The sequence below is a fragment of the Sciurus carolinensis genome, chromosome 8, assembly GCF_902686445.1.
Source record: "Sciurus carolinensis chromosome 8, mSciCar1.2, whole genome shotgun sequence".
Lineage (NCBI taxonomy): Eukaryota > Metazoa > Chordata > Mammalia > Rodentia > Sciuridae > Sciurus > Sciurus carolinensis.
The window spans coordinates 113,822,827-113,849,052 of record NC_062220.1 but is presented as its reverse complement, the minus strand read 5'-3'; the positions used below and the strand labels follow the sequence as shown (position 1 = coordinate 113,849,052).

The window sequence follows — 26,226 nt, the reverse complement described above, 5'->3', positions numbered from 1 at the left end:
AACACGTATATTATTTTATGTATAACAGATATATATAATTGCCTATTATGTACCTTAATATATATTATATATAACTTGAATCCATAACAGCACAGAACTCTCCAAACATTACATGAACATTCTAAATAGATATCATTTTCTCAGTACAGAAATAGCTCACCTAAGACAAAATCTGGATGTGCAATGATAAAAAGCACTGACTCTTAAGAATTTACTTAAATAATTATTTAAGTTAAATTCTTGCAAAACCCTAACTCTGATCTTTTATCTAGAGTGTATTTTTAGGTATCAATAACTGATAACCTCTTTCTTATCACAAACAGTATGACCCCATCAAGAGATACCAATAAAGAAAAATATGTATCAATAATATGTACCAATAAACAAAAAGTAAGGAAGTTCAACTTCCATGTGCTGTCTTGCTTTTCCAATATCATCACATGGTATGTTGAAGATTTTACAGGCTAAAGGAATGGTGGTCTTTTTCATTATATCTCTGACGATCAGTACATATATCATTCCCATGAGGATCCGCAATATGGCTTTTCCAAACAGAGTCACAGTAACAGGGGGACCTAGCTAACAGTAGTATCTCTGAAGAAGGATCTAATAGTAGACCCACGCTATGAGCAACATGGGATCCACAGGCAATTCCAGCACCACTTCCTAGAATCTCAGTTGTGTCTCCACAGGATGTGCTCCAGGTATCAAGAGTGAAAGGAAAGATCCCTAAAGCTAAATGAAGACCGATGATAATTAGTGGAGCATAATTATAAGTTTGATTGAAGTTGTCAATCAAGTCCACAAATGGATAGAAAACAGCTAAGATTAAAATGGTATATAGGAATGCAGCAATAATGTCCAGAATGGAGTGCATTCCCAGGTGCATTCTACTTAGGCAAACTAGAGAACACCAGCAGGGAATAAGAAGCAGTCCACAAACAGGAGGATACTGCCAGCGGCCATAGGTGAGGAGGATCATGGAAACCGGGATGGCGGTGCCGGACACGGCGTGGGTGGAGGGCATGCTGTACTCAGAGTTGAAGACCTCCAACTTGACACAGGCGGCGAGGAGGGCGGCGGCCAGCGGATGATGTCCTTGGTGCACTGGCCCAGGTACATGACCAGCACCCAGATGATCACCAGCCTGCAACCCACCAGGGCGTCCAGGTTCCAGATCCAGAAAGGGAAGAACATGATGTAAAGAGTCCGTCGCCCAACTCCGTGCCCAAGCAGAACAGGTAGGAGAGCGGCCAGATGCTCGCGGGCCAGCTCGCCCTCCTCGCCCGTCAGCGAGTTGCGTCGCAGGGAGCCCGCGCGCCGCGAGGAGGCGGGGCCCAGCTCTGCCGCCAGCCGGTTCCGCACGCCGCTGGGGGCGCCGCTGCGTCCGGCTTGACTGAGCGCTGACTGCGGTCGCTCCCTGGCGGCTGGGGGCTCTGGGTCGATCCGGACTGCAGTCCTCGCCGCCAGGGGTCTCAGGCTAGCGGCGCCTCCGCCTTCTCATCCTCCCTCTGTTCGGCTGAGCGGTTCGGCGGCGCCTCCACCCTCACAGACGCTGGAAACGGGCCACTTTCTGCGGCTCCTGCAGACGGACAGCCCGCCGCGCTGGGTGCTGCCTGAGCCAGGAGCTAACGGGATCTGCAGGAGGGCGAGCCGTCCCCGCGCCTGGCCAGAGGCAGCAGCGCCTGGCTCGTGGAGTCTTGATGCCTCTTTTCTTATCACATTTTTTTTTTCTTTTTAAAATAAATCAAAGAGCAGAATTGGTACTCGTCTTGAGGAAAGAGGAATGACTTCTAAATTTTTGACACATTTTTATGGTCTTAGGATCCATTACTTGAAAAATTTTCATTTTTAATTCACCAAGAACTGAGTTATACTATTTTTACCCTCAGTATTATACCTCTTGAGTCAGCATTTCAGTGTCAAACCCATTACAGAGTATGCACTGAAGAGTTTATTAAAAGCTTCTGCAGCACCAGAGGTGTGTGGAAATGGAATTATTGATGGAGTTGTATTGAAGATGTGCCATATCTGTCATTGACTCCCATTTTGGGTTACAGAAAACTTTTGAAACTTTTGTGACATTTGCTATTCTGTATTCATTGGCATAGGAAGAGAGTAAAATTTAGATGAATATCAATTGCCACAAAAGGAAATATATTTTAGGAGAAGAGCAAACATGTCCATTTAATCTGTAGAAATTGCCATTTAGTAGTATGAGTACAAACATGCATTAATGTTACAAGAATATACGTAAACTAATTTCAAGTGAAATTTTAACTTTTTTAAAAAGTTATCACTGATCCAGTTCCTTTGGCATACACTTCTCCTTTCCGTCGCCATAATATAAGCTTTGATTTATTTTTCTTCATTACTTCTCAGATTTTCTTTTAAATTTACCTCTTTTCTCATGTATTAGTGCTGATTGGCTGACTTATGAAAATCATTTTTAAATTGAGTCACCACTTTTTGGTATATAATTTTGTCTAGATTTTCTTTTAAGCACTTTCTTAGAAACAAGAAAGTGCTTGGTCATTTTTTAATACATTTTTGTTTTTTAAAAAACACATAACCTTAATTTTTAAGCTTCCTATATTTTATATAACATTTTATTTTACTCTTCTTTCATTAAAGATAGTATGTAAATTTTTATTTTTTTAACATTCAAATTTATGTAGTAAATTAATCTTATTTCTTCTAATTTATTTTTCTACTGATACTTAAAACAAAAATAATGTCATATATATTAGTAGGGTACCATGTGATGTTTTGATACATATATATTGCATAACATTCAAATCAAGTGGAACATGTCTGTTTTATCAAATAATTATCATTCATTTATGATGAGAACATTTAAAATATTTTCTTCTAGCTTTCTGAAACATGTATAGTATATATTGTTATCATAGTTACCCTCTTATGCAACAGCAGCACCAGAATGTAATTCTCTCATCTCACTGTAACTTGGCTCTTATTAAAAAAACTTTCTTTATCTCAAACTCCTCCTTCGTCTACCCAGCTTCTAGTAACCACTACTGTACTTTCAGCTTTTGTGAGACGAACTTTTTTACATCCCATATATGAATGAGATTCTCCAGTATTTGTCTTTTTGGTCCCTGACATAAGTCACTTGACACAATGATCTTCAGCTCCATCCATGTTGCCACCAATGAGAGGATTTCAATCTTTCTGCGGCTGAGGAAACCTCCACTTTGTAGGTGTACCACATTATCTTTATTTGTTCATTACTTATGGACACTTCACTTGTTTTCACTTTTTGGCTCTTGTGAATTGTCCTGTGATTGACATGAAAGTGCAGATGTGTCTTTGACACACTAATTGTATTTTCTTTGCAAATACACCCAGAGGAGGGATTAAATCATATGATAGTTCTGTTTTTCTTCTTCCTCTTTTTTTTTTAAACATACTATTTTGTGGCATCCTGCACAGCTTGTTCACTAAGGGTCCTGAACCTGGTGGTGAGGAGATGGGGAAAAGTCAAAAAGACAGACAAATAGAGACAAAAAACAGAGCCTGGTGGATCATTAAACCTTGATATGGAAATAGTGACCACGAGCAAGCTCTACACATTTATTACATAGGTTTAAACATCAAATGGATTTATTGTGAGGAAGTTTCTTCAAGATTAACAGAATCAAATTTGAGGGTATAAACAGTCCAGTTAGAAATACCAGCTTGGGTCCATAGTTCTTTACTCCCAGGCAGCTGGCATTAGAACCCAAGGTTAAGAACAGATAAATCTGTGGCTGGCATGGAATTTCCCTTTGAACAGGGCATCAGCACGGCAGCTGGGCAGTCTCAAATCATAGCCTTGCCCTGAGAATTCCTAGGAGGGGCATCACCTTTGTCTAGACAGTTCAAGGACCATATTACATTTGCCACTCCCAACATGGTTTTTCTTAACAGCTGCACTAATCAACACTCCATTAAGAATGTGCTAGGGTTTCCTATTCTGCACATGCTCACCGGGGGGAATTTTATGCTTTGTTGTGATAACAGACATCCTTGCTGAATTAGGACAACATATCATTGTGGATTTGATTTGCCTTTCCAGGATGATTAGTGGTATTGGTCATTTCTTCATATAACCTTGAAGGATTTTGTATGTCTTCTTTTTAAAAATGTCCATTTAGATCTATTGCTCACTTTCAAGTAGGTTATTACTTAATTCATTCATTCATTCATGTCGCTGTAACACTTTTGAGTTCTTCATGTATTCTGGATGTTAACCAGATGTATAGTTTGCTGATATTTTCTCCTTTTCCATAGGCTATCTCTTGATTCTGATGATTGTTTCTTTTACTATAAGAAGCTTTGGAGTCTGATTTTTTCCCATTTGTCTGTTTCTTTTTCTGTGCTTTTTGAGGCTTATCCAAAAACGAAGTCATTCCAATGTCCTGAAGCATACCCCATTTCCTTTTATTAGATCAATATTTTCAGTTCTTATATTTGACTCTTCAATTCATTTTGAGTTGATTTTTGTAATTAGCAAGAAACAGAAGTCTAGTTTTATTCCTCTGCATGAATATATATGACTTTTGAAGTCCCATTTATTAGAAAAAATGGTGGTGTTACCATTTCCACATGTGTTCCAAAATGTGCTCTCAGCAAATTTACTGAACATCATTGGTTAGGGGTGCCTGGGTTTCCTGAAATGCTGTGCATTCTGTTCTCTTGGCTTACATGTCATGATTTATGACAATGAAATGCTGTTTTGATGATTACATCTTTGTGGTATATTTTCAGGTCAGATAGTATAATGCTTCCTGCTTTGTGCATTTTGCACAAGATGGCTTTGGCAATTTGGATTTTCTGTGGTTTCCTACAAAGTTTAAGAGTATTTTCTCTTGTTCTGTGGAGAATTTTTTGGCATTTTAATGGGAATTGCATTGAATCTGTAGATTTCTTGGAGTGGTATTGGCATTTTAACAAGAGTGACTCTTTCTAACAAAACACAGAATGTCTTTATATTTAGTTGTGCCCTCTTTGATTTCTTTAAATGATTTCTTGTAATTTTCATTGTAGAGATCCTTAACCTCTTTGATCAAATTTATGCCTGGGCATTTTCTTTCTTTGTAGCTATTGGAATTGATGCTATTTTATTGATTTCTGTTTCAGATAACCTGCTATTGGCATATAGCAATGATATTAATTTATATATGTTAACTTTTTATAATGAAACTCTGTAAATTTACTTATTAGTTTTCATAGTTTTTTTTCTAGAGTATTTGGAGATATATATGTATATATAAAATTGTCATATGCAACACTGACAATTTTACTTTATCTTTTCTCATTTAGATGATCTTTATTTATTTGTCTCATCTGATTCCTCTGGGTAGAAATTCCAGGACTATGTTGAATAAAATTGATGAAACTGAGCATATTTGGCTTGTTCCAGATCTTAGAGGAATGCTTTCAACTTTTACCCATAAAGTGAAAGGTTAACAGTAGGCTTACTATATGACCTTTATAATGTTTAGTACATTGGTTTTACACCTAATTTATGCTGTGTTTTAAATCATGACAGGATATTGAATATTATCAAGTGCTCCTTCTGCATCTATTCAAAAGATCATATTGTTTATGCCCATCTTTCTCTTGATGTGGTATGTCACATCTCTTGTTTTCATATATTGAATTATTCTTACATTCCTGGGTTATGTCCCACTTGATATGGTGAATTATCATTTAAATGTGATGTTGAATTTTGTTTGCTGTCATTTTGTTGAGGAATTTTGCATCTGTTTCCATGAATGATATTGGCCTGTACTTTTCTTTTTCTCTTTCTTTTTGTTTTTTCTTTTTTAAATATATCTTTGTTGGTTTTAGTGTCAGGGTAATGCTGGCTTCATAAAATGCATTTGGAAAAATCCCCACCTCTTTGAATTCTTGGAATCATTTAAGAAGAATTGATATTCTTTTTTTATTTTAAGTAGAATTCAGAAAAACAGTTGTCTGGTCCTGAAGATTTCTTTGATGGGAATATTTTATTACTAATTCAATACCATTACTTGTTATTGGTCAATTCCCATTTTATATTTCTATATTATTCAAAATTGGTGACATGTATATGTTCAAGAATTTGTCCATTTCTTCTAGAATATCAAGTTCATTTTTGTCTAGTTAGTCACATCTAGTATTCATTTGTTTATCTGTGATTTCATTTGCAATGCCTCCCTTTTTACTCTGATTTTATTTATTGGAATCTTCTCTTCTTATATTTTGTCTTCACTAGACTAGCCATGGGTTTGTCAATTTTATTTGTAGTTTTGAAGAACCTGCTCATTGTTTCAATGATCTTTGTATTTTCTTAAAATTTGCATTTTATTTATTTCAACAGTGATCTTTATTATTACTTTCTATAATTTGGGTTTAGTTGATCCTAATTATTCTGGTTCCCTGAGGTGGAAGGATAGGTTCTTTATCTGAGATCATTCTGTTTTTCAATTAGGCATGATTGCTACAAACTTCCAAGTATGCTTTCACTGTATCCCATAGGTATGTTGTGTCTCCATTTTCATTAGTTTAATGGACTAAATTTCTTAAAGAAAGCCTTCATAAAATAGATTGAATGCAAAAAGATTTATTGGAGAAAATTCTTCAATTGGAATAAAGTAGTAAGATCCTATCAAGTATAATATTATCAGATAAAATTTCCCTAGAAAAAAGTATCTCAGTATCAAAAAAATTGTTTTATAGAAAGTATCTCACTATATATTCAATTTTCTGTGCAAGTTTTAAATCTACTAGGTGTTGGACAACCAAATATCATAAACATCTTTAAGGATAATCAGAAATGTTTACTTGTTTTGCCAATTGAAATATTTTAAACATCTCATTCTTTGACTTTAATTATTGAGATAGACTTTTCACTGGAAGATATATGATCATTTTAAAGGAAAATACATCCATATAGAAAAACTGTATTGGTCAAATATCTAATATCTTCTGGTTTTGGCAACTTGGAGCATCACTGTGATATTACCCTTGACAGGGAACATCAGAGAAAAATCTCCTTTGTGAAGAGAGATGATAAATTTTCACATGTTGATTCTGAGATGAATTTGGGGCACAAATAGATGTCTAGGAGAAGTTATTGAGAACTTCTTGGCTGTGAGTGTACATGATTGGATATTTTTAAAAACTAATCAAATCTCTGAGAATTAATTTATTTACTACTTTTTCAGGATACATAATTTTTATTTAACTAGTTTCATTTTTACTTCATTGAAATGTAATTCTGCTTTGCAATCTTAGCCTATTTCATGATTTATCCCTCTCAGATTATCACATTGCTTGTATTTTTAACTCCAAAATGAAAGTCCATATTTGAATATGAAGTATAGTTCTTTTCCTACAGTTATATTCCTGAACTTCCTTTTGTCATTGCAGTTATTTTGTTCTTTAAGACATTAGAAAGGTTTATTGACAAGTTCAAGAATAAATTGGTGAAAATGTTGACTTTATGTATATTAAAACTGTGAAACTAATGATGAACAATTGAGACCGTGATAACTCTTAGTTTCCTCTTCTAGAAATGCATCTTTTCTACTTTTCCAAAATTACAATCTCCTCTTTCAGTAAAAACATATATTTATGCACCAAGTACTATTAATTTTATTGGTATGTAAACACACACACACACACACACACACACACACACACACACACACACTTCTGTGGAGAATTTTTAAGTTGTGTATTGTTTTCTATTAAGAAGGAGTATATGACTATCTGTGATTTTCCATATCTTAAAAAATTTCTAGATAATACATAAGCTTGTGAATACTCATAGATTTTAGTAGAATCTTTAGATTTTTCAATATTCAAAAAGCATAATTCACAAATAAAGTTATCCTTGCCATAACCATGAAATTTATATGGGAAAAAGGAAAGGATGGTATAATACAATAATCAGAAATTTGAAGAAAATCAGAAGTAAAGAATATTGTTCTGAGGAGAAAGAGGAATTTGGGATATTAATAAAAATTGACTATTGCATGTGAAACAGTCAATGTAAACACAGGATAATCAACATAGAATAATTAATTATATAATGCATTATGCAAGATGATAATAATCAGACACCTGAAACCAGAATAGTGTTCTTGAGGGGAAACAGAGGAAATGAAGGAAGGAAGACAGTAATATTCCAAGTTAAATTTGTGGGAATTGTTTCAGAAATATGAAGACTGATGGTTTCTTGACTGATGGCTGCTTTTTCATTGGTGCAATAGACAATGTGGCTATTTTTTTCTCAATAAATCAATGTTTCTCTTCTCAGGATGGTGATTTTTGTAAGATTGGATTTATATTAGATTCTATTCTTGGAACTCAGTATAATAAAAATGCAATAATGTGTTTTCAGATATCTTTTTTAAAAAGACTTTAAAAGTTTTCCAAAAGTCCTAGCATTAATATCTAGGATACAGAAAGAACTCAAAAAACATCAAAAAAACAAATAACACAATCAATAATGGGCTAAGGAACTGCACAGTCACTTCACAGAAGAAGATATACAATTGATCAATAAATATATGAAAGAATGTTCAACATCTCTAGCAATTATAGAAATGCACACCAAAACAACTCTAAGATTTCATCTCACTTCAATCAGAATGGCAAGGATCAATAATATAACAACAATAAATGTTGGTGAGGATGTAGGGGAAAAGGTACATTCATAAATTGATGGTGTGGTTGCAAATTGGTACAGCCACTCTGGAAAGCAGTGTGGAGATTCCTTAGAAAACTTGGAATGTAACCACCATTCGACCCAGTTTCCCACTCCTCGGTTTACACCCAAAGGACTTAAAATCGACATACTACAGTGACACAGCCACATCAATGTTTATTGCAACCCAGTTCACAATAGCTAAACTATGGAACCAAGCTATACAACCTTCAACAGATGAATGGATAAAGAATATGTGATATATATACATATATACATATAGCTATGACTACAGGACCAACATGATCTTGCAGTATGTAGAATCAGAAAAATCAGAGATTACACTCTATTTATGTATGACCTACCAAAATGTATAAATGCATTCTACTGTCATGTGCACTACTTAGAACAAATAAAATTAATTTTTTAAAAAAAATTATGTTATGTTCTGACTTATACAATTCCCTCAAGCAAGAAATAGCATGATTTCCTAGAAGTAAAATATTCTGCATTCACACTGATCATTTATGCCTTCTAAACTTGCTTTTGCTGGATTTCAGTTGAATGTGTGGTGTTAAGAATGAATCACAGTTTTAAGCCTGTACATAAAGGAGAATGTGGATTTAAATGGAGCTTGATGAAATTTCTTTGTTAATTGAGACCTGATATTTGATTAAATTTTACTACTTTAAGTTGGTTGTCATTAGCAATGTCAGTTTATCCTAAAAAATAATACCAATTCTCTGTGAAAAAGAGAAAGAAAAGTTTTAAAAAAATAATCACGATTTTAGGAATATTTGAATAATACTTGTACCAAAATGCAGGGAAATAGATACATAAGAGAATCTTTATGCCTAAAATATATCTAAAACAATAACTCTTTAAATACTTCAAGAAATATGGAGCTACTTTCAAAGTGATATCTTTATTTTGAGTCTTCACATTGCTTTAGTATCTGTTTGTCTTTAACTAGAAAGAAATAACTATGTGGGTATGGAACTATTCTTCATTAATAGTACTCTGGAATGTAAATACCTTTATTACAAAAAATAGCCATTATATTTGTATACAATTACTCAAATATCTCTTTCAATGTGATTCTAATTGAAAGTTGCTTTTGAGTCAAATATATAATAGATAAAAGAACCTACAAAAATAGCAATGAGAAATTAAAAATTTATATATCTGTACTCAAGAAAAATTGTTTTTCAAAAGAACTTTTGTAATTAGCCCACATTGCACAGTTCAAATCAAACAAGTTGACCTATTGATATTATTACTAATTCATTTACAGTATGAAGAATCATATCCCTACTAAATAGCATATATAATGTCAAACTCTGAATCATCACAACTGTGTGGAATTTAAACTAAAATGCATTCATTAAAAAATTACTTTTATTAATTGTTCTTTGAAATCTTACGGCATATGAACCCTAGTATTTCTTTTACAATGTGTGCCATCTTCCTCCATCTAGTATGTAGAGAAACAGCAACTAAACCATGCTACTGTTATAATACACTACACTATTAATACCATATTATTCTAATACACTAGATTTACACCATCATTTTCCAATACAAAAACTCCAACTTCAAAATAGATCAATATTAAATTTTATTTTCTTCCCTCCCCTTTTCTATTCTTAATTATCTTTCCTGAAAAACTTAGACTGGGCTATTTCTCGTTTAATTTATCTCTTTTAAGACATAAAAATATGTCAAGTATTTCATTAAATGATCCTTTCCTCAAGTCTAAGCCCATCTTTGGACTGCAGATATTATTATTTATCCACTTTCAGGAAACATTTTCTTTAAAATTTTTTTTTCAATTTTTGATTTATTAATTCTTACAATCATGCCATATAAAGTAAAGACCTATATACTCAGAAATTATCCCAGGTTGAATATACTCTCACACCAGACTTAAGACCAAGTGGAATCTACATGCAAAAAAATAAAGTTTTCTTTTGAAAGTTTGTATGATAACGTGTACTACATATATGTATTACTATGGTTTGGATGTGGACTATTCCCCTAAAAGCTCATGTATTAAGCACTGCAGCAATGTTCAGAAATGAAAACATTGAATTTTGAGGATTGTAACCTCATCATTGAATCAATTCATGCAGGACATATATAAAGAAAATAGTTCATTAAAAATCCCTCATATATTGGGAACCCTTCCAAACTCATTCTATGAAATTAATATCACCCTCATTCCAAAACCAGACAAAGACGCATCAAGGAAGGAAAACTTTAGACCGATATCCCTGATGAACATAGACGCAAAAATCCTTAACAAAATTCTGACAAATCACATAACAAAAACATATTAAGAAGATAGTGCACCACGATCAAGTGGTGTTCATCCCAGGGATGCAAGTTTGGTTCAACACCCAGAAATCAATAAATGTAATTCACCATGTCAACAGACTTAATGTTAAGAATCACATGATTATTTCAATAAATGCAGAAAAGGCATTTGATAAAATAAAGCACCCCCTTCATGATCAAAACACTATAAAAAATAGAGATGGTAGGAACATTGTAAAGGTTATCTTTGCTAAACCCATGGTGTACATCAATCTAAATGGAGAAAAACTGAAAGTATTCCACCTAAAAAGCGGAACAAAGCAGGGATGCCTTCTTCCACCACTTCTATTGAACATCATCCTTGAAACTCTAGCCAGAGCAATTAGACAAACCAAAGAAACTAAAGGGATATGAATAGGAAAAGAAGAACTCAAACTATCACTATTTGGGATGACACCATTCAATATTTACAGGAGTTAAAAAATTCCATCAGAAAACTTCTAGAATTCATAAATGAATTCAGTAAAGCAGCAGGATAAAAAATCAACACTCCTAAATCTAATACATTTTTATTCATAAGTTATGAACCCTCTGAAAGAAATATTAGGAAAACTACTGCATTCACAAAAGCCTCAAGAAAAATAAAATACTTGGGAATCAATCTAACAAAGAGGTGAAAGACCTGTACAATGAGAACTACAGAACACTAAAGAAAGAAATTAAAGAAAGTCTTAGAAGATGGAAAGATTACCCATGATTGTGGATAGGCAGAACTAATATTGTCAAAATGGCCATACTACCAAAAGCACTATACAAATTCAATGCACTTCCAATTAAAATCCCAATGACATACCTCATAGAAATAGAGAAAGAAATTATGAAATTCATTTGGAAGAATAAGAGACCCAGAAAAGGCAAAGCAATCCCAAGCAGGGAGAGTGAAGCAGGAGATATCACAATATCAGACCTTCAACTACACTACAGAGAAATAGCAATGAAAATGGCATGGTATTGGCACCAAAACAGACAGGTAGACCAATGGTACAGAATAGAGGACACAGAGACAAACCCACATAAATACAGTCATTTCATACTAGACAAAAGTGCCAAAAACATACAAAGGAAACCAGTCTCTTCAACAAATGGTCCTGTGAATAACTGGAAATCCATATGCAGCAAAATGAAACTAAACCCCTATCTCTCACCCTGCACAAAACTCAAGTCAAAATGGATCAAGGATCTAGGAATTAGACCAGAGATCCCGCACCTTATAGAATAAAAATAAAAAGTCCAAATCTTCATCATGTCAGCTTAAGACCAGACTTCCTTAACATGACTCTCAAAGCACAAGAAATAAAAGCAGGAATCAATAATTGGCATAGATTCAAACTAAAAAGCTTTTTCTCAGCAAAAGAAACAATCAATAATGTGAAGAAAGAGCCTACATAGTGGAAGAAAATCTTTGCCACACAGATTCAGATATAGCACTAATCTCCAGAATCTATAAAGAGCTCAAAAAGCTTTACACGAAGAATACAAATAACCCAATCAATAAATGGGCTGAGGAAATGAGCAGACACTTCTCAGAAAGATCTACAATCAACAGATATATGAAGAAATGTTCAATGTCTCTGGTAATATGAGAAATGGAAATCAAAAGTACCCTAAGATTGTATCTCACCCCAATTAGAATGGAAATTATGAAGAAAACAAGCAACAATAGGTGTTGGCAAGGATGCGGGGGGGGGGGGAAGAGACACTCATACATTGCTGGCGGGGTTGCAAATTGGTGCAGCCATTCTGGAAAGTAGTATGGAGATTCCTTAGAAGACTTGGAATGGAACCACCATTTGATCCAGCTATCCCACTCCCTGGCTTATACCCAAAGGACTTCAAATCAGCATTCTACAGTTACACAGCTACATCAATGTTTATAGCAGCTCCATTCACAATAACTAGATTGTGGAAGAAACCTAGATGTCCTTCAATTGGTGAATGGATAAAGAAACTGTGGTATATAAACACAATGGAATATTACTCAGCCATAAAGAAGAATAAAATTATTGCATTTGCAGGTAAATGAATGGAGTTGAAGAATATCATGCTAAGAGAAATTAACCAATCCCCAAAAAACAAAAGCCAAATGATTTCTCTGATAAGTGGATGATGATTCATAACAGGGGGTGGGAGGTGGTAAGATTAGAATGGATTGTGTAGAGGGGAATGAGGGGCGGGGAGGGGATGGGGGAAATAAAGATAATAGAATGAGGCAAACATCATTACCCTATGTGCATGTATGATTACGCAAATGGTATGACTCTACTTTGTGGACAACCAGAGAAATGAAAAGTTGGACCCCATTTGTGTACAATGAATCAAAATTAAAAAAAATAGAATATTGAGTCTTCTAATTCATGACCACAATATGTCTATTTATTTAGGTTTTTAATTTCTTTCATTTGTGTACAATGAATCGAAAATTTTAAAAAATCCCTTATATAAAAGAACAGGTAATATCCCAGAAGATCTTTAGAAATACTATTTGAAAACCCAAGAGAATGAGCCACCCCTAATACTAGCTCACAACATAGCTGATCACCTTGATAAAACAATGGAGGAAATGTCAGAAAAGGAATTTAGAAAGTTGTTACTTAAAATGCTCAATGAGCTTAAAAAAGACCTAAGGAAGAACCTAAAATATAATATTCAGGAAGTGAAGAAACATTTAAATAAAGAGATAAAGATTCAGAGAATGAATTGAACAGAATTTCTGGAAATGAAATTTAAATGAAATCAAATTAAGAAGCTCTGCTGTAAAATGCCCCCCACAGGCTACCCCAACATAGAGTGAACCTTGATTTAGCAAAGATTGCACAGCACCACATAATGGTGAGAAAATATATTTTGTTTTCTTCCAATTAGACAGTTGTTAAACCTATTCCAAAGGGAACCTTTTTTCCACAATTGCTATACTTACTGATATGCATTCAGTGTGTGATGGACTGAGATTTCTGAATTTTAAAAAATGAATATGTGTAAGTGTTCATGAAGTATTCATATCACAATTGAACAGAGAATAGGGGAAAAAAAGGATCTTGATAAAAGCTAAAGAATTGCTTCCCATTGGAGTTCAAAAGATTCTCCACTTCCATTCTCAGGTGTGTTGGGTGGGGTTGCTGAAGTGTGAAGCAAAATTCCATTGGCAGAACTTCTGGGGGTGGGGTTTAGGCTTAAGTAGGCTCCAGGCTCTTCCTTGGATGGCCATTGTTCCAAAGATTTAATCAGCCCACCTCCCAGGGTGGGCAGTTGCTGGACCATGCTGGCAGTCTGTCCCCCAGGAAAAACCCCTGGGTTCCGCTCCTGCGGTGGAGGGGCCAATTCTTGTTCCCCTGAGTCACTCGTGAACCCCGTGTTTTTTGGACTCTTGTGTTGAGACTCTAAACTCAATTCCTGTCCTGCCCTTTTGAATTCTTGGCTGGGCGTGTCTGTCCCAACCAGTGCAAATCCACCGCTGTTCTTTCAAGGGGCCAGTCTGGCGGGAGAGCGGGGAAGCCAGGTGTGTTTTGCTGAGCAGTGTTCCCCTCTGTGAACCCCTCTCCACCACTGATTTTCTCCTGGTCACTTAGGCACACACTGTGCCCTGCAGTGTGTTGTGGTTTAGGCACAGTCAGGATTCGCTTCCCCTAGATGCCAGTCCTCGGTGCTGGAGCCGCACAGTGGTGCCGTCCTCTGTTTCCCTGGCAGGCAGGAGAGATGTGCTTCTTTCCCACAAAAACATGTTTGCAGGACCCCTTTTAGTTAGAGTCAGGCGGGTGTTTGATCTTTGATCTCTCGGTATCCAGTCATACCTCAGACCGCCTAAAGGTGCGGGTTTCTTTAACTGTTCATTTTTAAGACTCGTTGCATCCAGTTACTTCTTCTCCGAGTGGCTTTGTCAGGATGGCCTTCTTATAATCTTCCACCCCTTTAATTGCAGCTTCCGTGGTTTTGCTCATCGGACCCTCTACATACAGTTATTTTCTGCTTTCTCTGCATTAAACTAACCGGCATATTTTTCATAATCATACAGGACCCCTAAATAAAGGTTTTAATAAATAGATATGCCTGCCTCTATTTAAATCATTTATTTATACATCCAGTCACATTATTAAAACAGAAACTTATTAAATTCTATTGTGAATAGTTGATATTCATAATATCAACTATATTTGATCAATATATTGATCAAATAGTTTGGCTTTGGATTCATGGCTTTGAGTCCTAAAGCCAGTAAAGCAACTCCATTAACTTACATTCTTTATCTTTTCTTTTCTTATTTTTTAATTTCAGACACACTTTAAGTATGCTCATCCTAATATAAAACTGGATGTTCCAGTGTCTTGATTTACTCTACATTTTAAAAGACCTAATTCTCCTTTTCCCAGCATCTTCATCTCCAGCATAGAGATTTCACATTATTTCTCAGTTAATTTTAGGGTTTTTTAGTGTTGCATTGGTTAATCTATTTTATGTATTTACTGGTGAATTATAATTGTATATAATAGTGGGATTCATTGTTACATATTCATGTTACATATAATATAATTTATTCTTATTCATCTCCCAGTACTTCCTATTTCTCTCTCTGCTTCCTTTCACCTACACACCTCCCACTACTATTCTGATCTTCTACTTGTTTACATTTTTATTTTTCATTGTTGCCTTATAATTATACATCAAAGTGGAATTCATTTTGCTGCATTTATATACACATATAGCATAATTTGGTGGATTGTATTCCCTTTTTCTTTCTGATCCTTCATCTACCTTACCTGTTATGTTTCCTCTACTGATCTCCCTTTTATTTTCTGTTTTTCCATTTTTTCTCTCTGCTTTTCACATATGAGGGAAAACCTTTGACCCTTGGCTTTCTGAATTGATCTGCTTCACAGAGCACAATTTTCTCCACTTCCACTCAATTAATGAAAATTTCATAATTTTGTTCTTCTTCATGGCCTGGTACAACTCCATTGCATGTGAATGTATGTATGCTTGTGAGAAAATATATCACATTCTTAAAATTCATTCTTCTGTTAACAGATGTCTAGGCTGGTTTCATGATTTGGCTGTTCTAAATTTCACAGCTATGAACATGGGAATGTGTATATGTTCCTATAATGTGCATTTTGTATAAATACTGAGGAGTGGAATAGCTGATCAAATGATGGCTCTTTTGCTGTTCCTTTGTAAATTTTTAAAATTTGTTCTTTTTAGAGATACATAACAGTGGAGTTATTTTGGCATTGAGGAATCTCCACACACCTTGAACTGTGTACTCATTTTCAGTCACACCAACAATGCATAGGAACACATTTTATTGCCACATGCGAGTCAATGTTTACTATTATTTACATTCTTAATGGTTGCTATTCTAATTGGGGTGAGATGAGATCTCAGTGAAGTTATTATTTGCAGTTTTCTGACTGCTAGTGAAAATCAGGCCTTGGTTGATTTTAAGTCCCTGTTGATTGTTATGAAAATAGGACATACATGAGAGACTATAACTATGAAAATTAATATCAAATGCCCTGTATTTTAGTAGTAATCTCAGTAAATGCAGTATTTAAATCTGAATTTGAGATTTTGATGTGTATGTAAACCTCTGGAGTTCTAATATCTGGTTGCAAGTTTCTAACAAATGTTCTCCCATGTGAGGTTTATATATTATCATTTCCAAGTAAATGAATGTCATATAGTTGACACAAATTATCAAAATAATTAATTTAAGAATATAAATATATAGAAGGTATGGTTAACTATATCTACACATTCAGAGTAAATTCTAGGTTGATTCTACACAGAGGTGGTGCATGTCCTTAATCTCTGATTTGATTTCAGAAGCATTTTTTCATATTTTGCTGAGAATTATATTACCTGAATTAAGTCATTCTTTTATGTCCTTTCCCTGGATTATAGTTCTGAAAATGTGTAAGTCAAATATCTGTAATATAGTATAAAATTTAGACTTCTTCACTTATTTATATCTTATTATAAGTGAAATTTTTAGATATATTTGTTCATAAATTGACAGGATAGATCATAGCCAGAAAGATTGATGAAAGAATATCAACTTTTACTTTCTACCAGGTTGTTACATGTATTTTACAGATTGTTTAAGAATATTTGTGTGTGTTCTCTTTTGTTCACATTTTAAAGACAAAGTAAGACAACATTTCTTCAAGAAAACTTCAAAATCAAGAGATTGAAATTGAATGCCTTATCATTTAAATGCCACGTCCACACTTTTTCTCAGCTGTTTCACAAATCAGAATAAAATGAGAGCAAAATCTATATGAAATAGCACCTTTCTTCTCAATTACACTTCATATTGTGATCATGAATGATAGAGTGGCAGCACAGAGACTGAAAGCAGACCCTGTGGGTATCAAAGTTTTCCTAATATCTTAATTAAAAGACCAAAGAGGTGCAGCTGTCTGTAACTACTAACTGTATGAACCTATCTACATATCAGTCCATTTATCTATGCATATATTGCATCAAGAAAAGAAAATTACATAATTTTCTGGTATTGTAATATTATTTTATTCAATATTATTTATTCACTAGTCATGTTATTTTATTTAAAGTCATTTGCAGTAATATGGAGAACATTTATTAATAAGGAACATCTCCAAGAAAGTGAAGCATGCCTCGTATCCTTTAGGGGCAGTTAAACAAGAAAATCTATTGTAAGTCATGAGGCATGATGGAAAAGGGATTTATTTTGGAGTAATGTCACATGCACTAGTCATATTCGAATTTCCTTTAAAAGTAAGAACATGCTGTATTACTTAATGTTGCATGTCCCCACTTTTTTTTTTTTTTTCATTTTCATGGGGAAAAATATTAAATTGCAGAATCCAGAAGAAAAACCAAATCTTTGTTTTCATTACTGAGAAATTAAAATCCAATGATAAGATGATAAGTGTGGGAGTAAATATAAAAAACAAATCAGAGAAAAATAAAAAACAAATCAGAGAGAAAGCAAAGATAATATAATGAATAATTGTTTTTACTCTGTCATTGATCAATTTCTACCCCCATGATGGTACCCCCATAACCCCAGATTATTAATGGCAACATTCACTCATTTTACAATTGGTCAGGGAACTGAAAAGTGTACCTGCAAACATAAGAATTACATGACTGCTCCAAAGGGCAATGACACAGTAGTGTCAGGACCACCTATCAGGTCTGTGAGGGCTGTCCTATCACCTATCAGGTCTGTCCACCTGTCAGGGCTCTTCTTTTGATATTATTATGCTTAGGTTTTTTAGATAGTTCCATTTTCATCCAGGAAAAATTTCTACAAGGAATAGATAATAAATGAAATGAATATATCTATCACATCAAATAGCATCTACTTTACAAAATTTTTTCCACTGGAGTTTTATGCCTAATATACATGTAAAGACTTTGCTTGTTACTGAATGCAAACCTTACTTATAGTGATGGAATAATTATTTTGATCTCTTGGCCATCAAGACACCTTTATACCACCTCTTCATTTTGTATTGTTAAATCATGCTCCCAAACAATCATAGGTTACATGGAAAATTACCCAGAGTAGTCAATGATTAACTTACACTTAAATCACATTGACATGGTAATTATTGCAATCACAAATCTAAAAATATGTAAAAGTGGCCAGAAATTTATTAACAACCTAGTTGAAATCATACATGCACATAAGACATGAATTCTAAACAAAAGAATCTGCTTTTTGACCATGCTGTATTGAGCAATCTAAGAGCTGTGACTCTCCATGCCACATGTGGAGACACCTTGGCCCTCACTAACATTTTGTGGTGTACTTAGATAACATCATTGAACAAAAAGGAAAAATCTATTTTGAAAACTGAGAAGTTCTGGCTTTCTGGGTAGAATATATGAACTCTGGATATGTTTACTTGCCCTGTGTTTATCAATTTAATATCAAAATATTAAAGAACTCATACCGAGGTAATCTTTCCTCTGCCCTTAGTCTTTATGGGAGTGGTAGTCACTGATTGCATACTTCTTTTTCCAGGAAAATTTGATTTCAACATTGAAGACTTCTAATCCCTAAGTGATAAACCAATTCAAAGTTACTCTATGCCTGTAATATTCCATACCAAGAACTTCTGCCATAAATACACAATAATAAAACATGCATTTTTATATATGTGACTTCATTTTAAAATTCTCTTTGTCATCTTCCTTCCTTAACCAAGTAAAATTCAATTTGCTTATGTCAAAACTGGTTTCTTCATTTAAGGTAGGGATTGTCTTGTAAATTCAGTCACCAATAAGATTAAATAGGGTACTTACACTGTATAGAACAATAATTTTCTAAATTAAGAAACTTCATTCCCATTATAAGAGAAAGGTAACTAACACTTTCATTTTACTAATCTTTGTAAATATCTTCTCTGAAACATTAGAAAATTCCTGTAATAGAAGATTTTGAATTAGATTTATTAAATATTCCTAGGAAATCTTTCTTTTTAATTTCTATAAAATAATTTTTAGAGGTCAATGAACCTTTATTTTGTATTTATTTGTATGTGGTGCTGAGAAACAAACCCAGTGCCTCACATATGCTAGGTAAGTGTTCCACCACTGAGCAACAACCCCAGTCCTTCCTATTTTTTCAAGTTCACAAAGACGTGTATGTGACTTTATATGTGTTTTAATTATATTTGGCATGAAGTAAAATGCCCAAATCTCATACACTGGCCTTCTGCTAAAAGAAAAATTAGTTATAAAAGTGTAATTGCTTTATCAGATAAAAAAGAGATACACACTGCCTTTCCATAAATTTGCATGGTAGGTGCTTATTCTTCCTTTTAGTGCTTGGAACTGTTTATAGACAGTAACAAAGATAAGCTATTAGTAATTGATATTACAGTAAGCCATGCAATTTGACTGGGTAGTGATGAAGTAAGTGTTGAACTATTTTGAAGACTTTTCATGTTGGAAAAGTCATAGTAAAAACCCTAATGAAATTTATGTTTAGATGACCAGTCTAGTGCCAATTAAAGATATATTGATAAAAAGTACTGACCTTTGTAAAGAGTGTACAGTACTAATTGAGGATTCCGTGGAATTTAACTTCAGTACAGTGTTTTTACAATTTGTTTTCATCTAGATAAAGATCTTACCTTAGTCATTGAACACTTGGAATAAAAATAGTTTAACCATTTTGGATAAAAATGTAGTAGACTCAGGTGACAATTAAAATATACATTTTCATTAAAAATCATACAAAAATCTCTAAATAATGGGTATGCTTTTACAAAGTTTTCCTGTTTTTCTCTTCCTTTTTCAAATAGAATATTGTTAACTTTAAGACTCTTTTTTCATAGGTCCTTAAATTTGAAAAAAGAAAAAAATGTAATTTTGCCTTACAAAAACACATTCAGCCCACAGTGTGGTGTGGTTCATGGGCCTCATGAAGACTTGTTTGACCAGTGGCATGGCCATTGTGGACTGCCATACCTGTGGCCCTCAGCAATTGTCATTCTTGTGGCAATTCAACTTACCATCTTGCAGAACAACTCTGCCTCTGGGGACTTAGCCCATGTTTGGGTGGAGGGAACTGAGCTCATCCACAAGTATTGATTCAATGTGTCTCTTCAAAGCCAACTTCCAGTTCTCATTGTTTCAGTTAGACTTATGCCACCATCAAACAGAAGAAGGACATTGCCCTCCTAATGGCAAATGAGACACAACAGACTCTGACTTTTCAAAAATCTTTAATAATAACATCCAAATGGGCCCTCTGTGTCAACATGACTGCCTTCAGTGAGTGGAGGCTAAATATGTGAAACAAAGTTTCACATTGAAACAGTTCATTCCAGGGCCAGTGTGGGAAGGGAATGGTAGTGGACATTCCTTTTAGGATAGATGTCCAATGGGTAGGAGACAGTGCGTTCCAGCATGGGAGGCATTTTGTGGAGGGGTGGGGCAAAGGGTATCTCCTCAAAGATGGGGATTGGGAATGGGGATCTGGTCTGGCGCTGTGGCATCCAATTCGATACGGGCTGCCATGAGAAAACTTCCATAGCAACAGGGGTCTCTGCCCTGGGGTTGCTGCCTCTGCAGCCATAACCCCTGCCTTCAGAGGTGTCTGTCTCCCACAGACAATATGGGATCTGCACTTTCATCTTCATGTTGGTAACAGCTGGAGAAGGACCTATGTTGAGAGCTGCATTGATTCCATGATGTCGCTGGGTATTTAGACAGTATAAGTGTGGGCTGTAAGTGAAGGAGGAAGCTCTCATCACTTCCACCCAATGCTGGGCACGCCTCTCCCGCTGCAGCTTCTTCCTCCAGTGCAGAAATGTAATGCAGCCACCGGTAATCACAAAACATAGTCCCATGAGTCCAAAGAATAACGAGACCCAGGCTGAGGCAGTAAAAGAAAGAAAAGAGGCAGCTGACTGACAGCTCTGGCTTGGGACCTGAACTGTTTCTCATTCCTCTCCTTGCTTTGACTCATTCATTCATCCATTCCAACCCTCCCTCCTTAAAGTTCTACCTCATCATTTTATTATTCAGTCAAACTAGATCTGCAGGGAGCCTAAGAGTCCACCTTAGCCTTTTAGAGATAAGGGACACTAGGTCTAGAGGGAACATGACCTGCGCAGACTCAGTCAGGCCTCTGGCTCCCAGTCCAGGACACATCCAATCCTTCTGACTGATAAGCCTCACTTAAGGGCAAGACCCTCAAGGAACCACTTGACAAGGGCACAAATGTATCTTTTGTGGTTGGGCAGAACGTGGTTTCTGCCTTCTAAAACTCCTTAGTTTCCTAGAGGAATCTCTTAACTCTTTAGCACTCTATGCAGGCAGCCACCACACCATCCATGCAAAGCATCTTCCCTGAAAGCCTGTCCCCTCAAAGGACTGAAGGGATACTTACTGCCAGGAAGGCCCAGGTTCTCCATTTGAGGATCCATACCGTTGAGACTTGTTACCAGGCCCATGGCTTGGCAAAGAATGAACTCCCCCACTAATCTGTCCACCAATGGGAGTCTTTGGAAGGCCCAAGCCCCATTGTTGCCTAAAGATGATGTCACTGGGTTCTGAGCACTGGGAATTCTAGGGTTGTTGCTTGGGGAGTGGCTCTGAGTTGATGGAAGGAATGGACTCCATCTTGTGGCATCTCATGAGCATAGTTCTCTTCCATCAAATACTGGTCCACCCCAGAACTGTTCCCAGAATTCTCTGTTCCCAACTTCTTATGGTGAAATCACAAAACACCCGCCAGGAAAGGACCCTCATGAGTTTATATTTATATTATTGGTGTTAGGGAGTCATTTCTGGATACCTTTCTAAGTCGGGAGTTGGGGAGGGAGTACAGTGAACATTAGGGAGACCTGCCCTCAAGAAGTTCGTGACCAAGCTGTGAGGGAAAAAACTGTTTAGGGGAACCAAGTGGTCAAAACCTGCTTCTTTGGCTCCTACATCTCTCTTTTGCTTCTTCAACAAGGTCTGGGAAAGTTTTTTCTCACCATCATCAGGCCTGGTGGGAGCTCTCCCCTTTGAGGTTGCGCATCTCCTTCCAGCTCCATCTCCCTCCCCATCCCTCATATACCTTTCCCTTCTGGTCAGGTCAGATTCCCCAGTGACCCTGTGTATTCACCTCTGGAGTTTGGCTCATGCTGCTCCTTCACTCAGTAGTGCCTCTCCACATTTCCATCACTGAACACCTCTTTATATTCCCAGGTGGTCAACCATCCCTACTCTCAGGAAAATAGTCCTTTCCGTTGATTTCCCAGAACCACATTATCTCCAGTTGGAAGAGACTTGGAGAGTTGTCTAGTCACATCAGATGCTTGAGTACTGAGGGAGAACTTTCCTACTCAGCAACCAGTCCCCAAGAGTTCCTTTGACTCAGGGACTTGCTTACCATCTCCTGAGGCAGCTTGCTTCATTTATGAACAGCTCAAGTAGAAAGCCATTTCCTAATCAAGGCTAGCTCAGCCTTCTAGTAGGTTGTACCACAGCTCCTGACTCAGCCCCTTGGCACTATTAAGTTACCCCCATCTTTATCGGTAGTCAGAATGATCCTTTTAAGAATAGATGGTGTTACTCTGCTCAAACATACAGTGACTTTCCCTATCACTCAGATTGCTTCTTGCAGGCTGCAGGTGAGCCTGGAAATGTCTTAGTCTCTCACCCTGGGGACCAGGTGTGCTCTCACTGTACAGTGACTGATGAATTTCTAATGGCCTGTTTAGGACCTTTGAAGAAAGGCAAGAGAAGAAATACTCAGGTGGCTGCTGTTGCAGTGGTTGCCATTGATCCAATGTTTTGCCAGTGGACCTCAGATTCCTGCAGGCTGCCTGGGCAGGAGCCAGGATGTGACCACATAGAATATCAGAAAGGGGAGCTGTGTCTATTCCCTGGTACCCACTTCTGTTCAGCATACCCACATTCAGCTCATTAAAGTTTAGGGGGCTGCAGAGATAGCTCAGTTGGTACAGTGCTTGCCTCACAAGCACAAGGCCTGGGTTCAATCCACAGCACCACAAAAAGAAAAAAAAAAACACTCAAAAGTTTAGGAGCTGTGGTTTTGTATTTACAATTATCGAAAAAGAAAGACAGGAATTACAACACCCAAACATTTCAGATCCAATAAAGTTAGACATGCTGGGTGTCATGAGGAATCAGACTTGTGCTCAGAAGTAGCCCAGCAAAGTAAAAGCAAAGTACTTCTGCAGAAGGGTGTGCTACCAAATAAGGTCTGCAGAGCAATCACACCTGGGTGGGCAGTCCACCTGTTTTATTCCTAAGGCAACTCTGACCCTTGACCTGATAGAAGGAACTCAGGTGTACAATCTATGCAATTAGTTAATTGAGTTATTGAAAGAAATATACCTTCAGTTTTTCCTACCTCCCTCTGTTATCTTGTGGTGGGAAAGCATTCTTAGGGTGCATGCATTCTGACACCTGTATACCTCTTACTTAGCTAAGTTACTCTTTCTTAACAGAGATTTCTATCTCTGTTGGTCAGACCAATCCTTTACCCTACCTGTTTGTCAAAGCGATGTTCAGGTGATGGACTTTGGATCTGCCACAGGCATGGGCTCCGGTGCCATTGTGTCACTTTAGATTCTGCTATTTGTCCTCTGGCTGCCTTTTTTTTATATCCCAATATAACACTTAAATACTAGGCTAAATATTATATTCTGAAAATAGACCACTGGACATTCTATTTCTCACAAGAAGAAACTGAGAAAAGATTTGAACAACTTGATCCTTAATAAGAAGTGAACATCATGCTGGAAGGGAATCATGGGAAAGTCTGTGGCCAAGACAGAAGCTGAGCCTGATGGGCTGGGATGAGTTACAACTGTGGTCATGGGATGTAGGTGCACACACAGACATAACTGAACTTAAGGATGCTCGTTCCACTTAACAGATGAGGAAACTGAGACACAGGGCAGAACATGTGTTTCCAAGGCTGCCCACCAGTTAACAGAGCCAAGACTAATTTTGGATCTGGTATTCTTCCCACTGTACTTGAAAGGCATGCGTCCACAGCATCACATCAAAGGAAATGGAAGCAGCCTTGCTGGTGTTTCTGGGGAAATAGTTGAATCTCTTAATAATATAAAAGCACACAAGTGACTGCAAATGACTGAAGACTGTGTATAAGGTGAGAGGCAAAGCCACAGAGAGGGAACTGAGGGTTCACTGGATGCTTCTGTTGGTGTCCAGGAGGCAAACTGCTCTGGATTCTCTGTCTTGATGTCAATTGTTTTTCTAACTTTTTCCTACTCTCCTTCAATATACACCTTCAATATGCCTTTTTAATATGTTCCCTTCATTTAAAAAACAATGTTTCTATGGGTAAAATTCTAAATATGATTTTAATTCATTTTAATTCATTTTAAGTTAAAAATGAGATCATAAACTTTCATTCTATTCTATTCATTACTTAACCTCAAAGCATCAATTAAAACAAGAAATGAAGATGACAAAAGTTAATCATGTTTAGTCACAATAAAATCCTAATACCTCCTGGGCAACTACCTCACCCAGATGCACAATGAGGAGCACATAAAATGAAGAAGCACAATAATTGCAGAGAAAATGTTAGAGGACAACAAGGACCCAGGTGCAGGCAGCTCCAGAACATCCCAAGTCCTGAGCAGGCCCCACTGTGAGAGCTCCACAGCCTTTGTCAGCTTGAGGGGGAATGTTCATGCCCTAATTTATGACTCTGACAAACAAGAGAGCCTGTTGCCTTTCATGCACCCATCGAAACAAGGGATACTTAAAATCCATACCATACATCACACTTTCATGGCTGTGCTGAGGTAATCAGAGCCTTGTAATACCTCACCAGGTGTGTTTCTTCCTTCAGATGTGAATCATGTAATGATTCAGAAGCTCTATTATTGTCTTCAAAGTGACCTGCTATTTTTTGGAAACAGTCATTTGCTGACCTGTCTTGTCACTGGGGTGAGTCTACTGCCTTCAGCAATCTTCACTCCCTAAGTGATGCCTTTTTCACAAAGCGACCACCTGACTTGCCTGCAGCACCAGTGTCTATTGTCTGAGGATAACCTAGGGGTTCCCCAGGACCATAACTGCCAGCTGGGCCCATGCCACCTCACTCGCATAACTTAGGAGAAACTTTAAAATGCTGAGTACTAACATTTCCATCTTTACCTATCACAAGCCATGACAGAGAGACAGAGTCCTAGAGGATGGGTCCCCAGGAAAGGACTGAGCCCTGGTGGAGTTCCAGGCTCACCGCAACAGTGAATTACATGTGTGGCTATCTCACATGTGAAATGTAGAGCAGCAAGCTCAAGGGAGAGCAGAGCTATGTTCACCAGGGCCGGGCAGTTGTGGGAGAGTGGATCAAAGGACAAGCTCAGCTACACCAGAGGAGCCGGATGGTGATCCATTGCAAGAGGGGCAACTGCCAAATAAAAATGCATCCTACACTTCAAAACTGCCAAGAGTAGAATTTAAACTTTTCACCACAAAACAGCAAGCATGTGAAGCATAAATATGTTCATCACTCTGATTGTAAACATGCATGAAAGTATCGCACCCATCCATATATGCAATTATTATGTCAATTAAAATGAATTTTAAGGAATTAATTAGTTGGACAAAGAGATTCTAAAAGAGTGACTTAAATTTAATGAACTCACAAAAAAGTA

At 36.4% G+C, this 26,226-nt stretch overlaps 1 protein-coding gene and 1 pseudogene across 1 annotated transcript; both read right to left on the bottom strand.

Moving 5' to 3' along the window:
- Positions 1 to 363: 363 nt before the first annotated feature.
- Positions 364 to 15,012, bottom strand: LOC124991407 (sphingosine-1-phosphate phosphatase 1-like; annotated as a pseudogene).
- A 5,877-nt stretch (positions 15,013 to 20,889) lies between these two features.
- LOC124991406 (testis-expressed protein 38-like) lies at positions 20,890 to 22,026 on the bottom strand. Its single transcript, XM_047562158.1, has 2 exons — positions 21,963 to 22,026; positions 20,890 to 21,446 (listed from the first exon to the last, which is right to left on the bottom strand). Exons 1-2 carry the CDS (start codon positions 22,024 to 22,026, stop codon positions 20,890 to 20,892), a joined length of 621 nt encoding a protein of 206 aa, XP_047418114.1.
- Between the last annotated feature and the right edge of the window lie 4,200 nt (positions 22,027 to 26,226).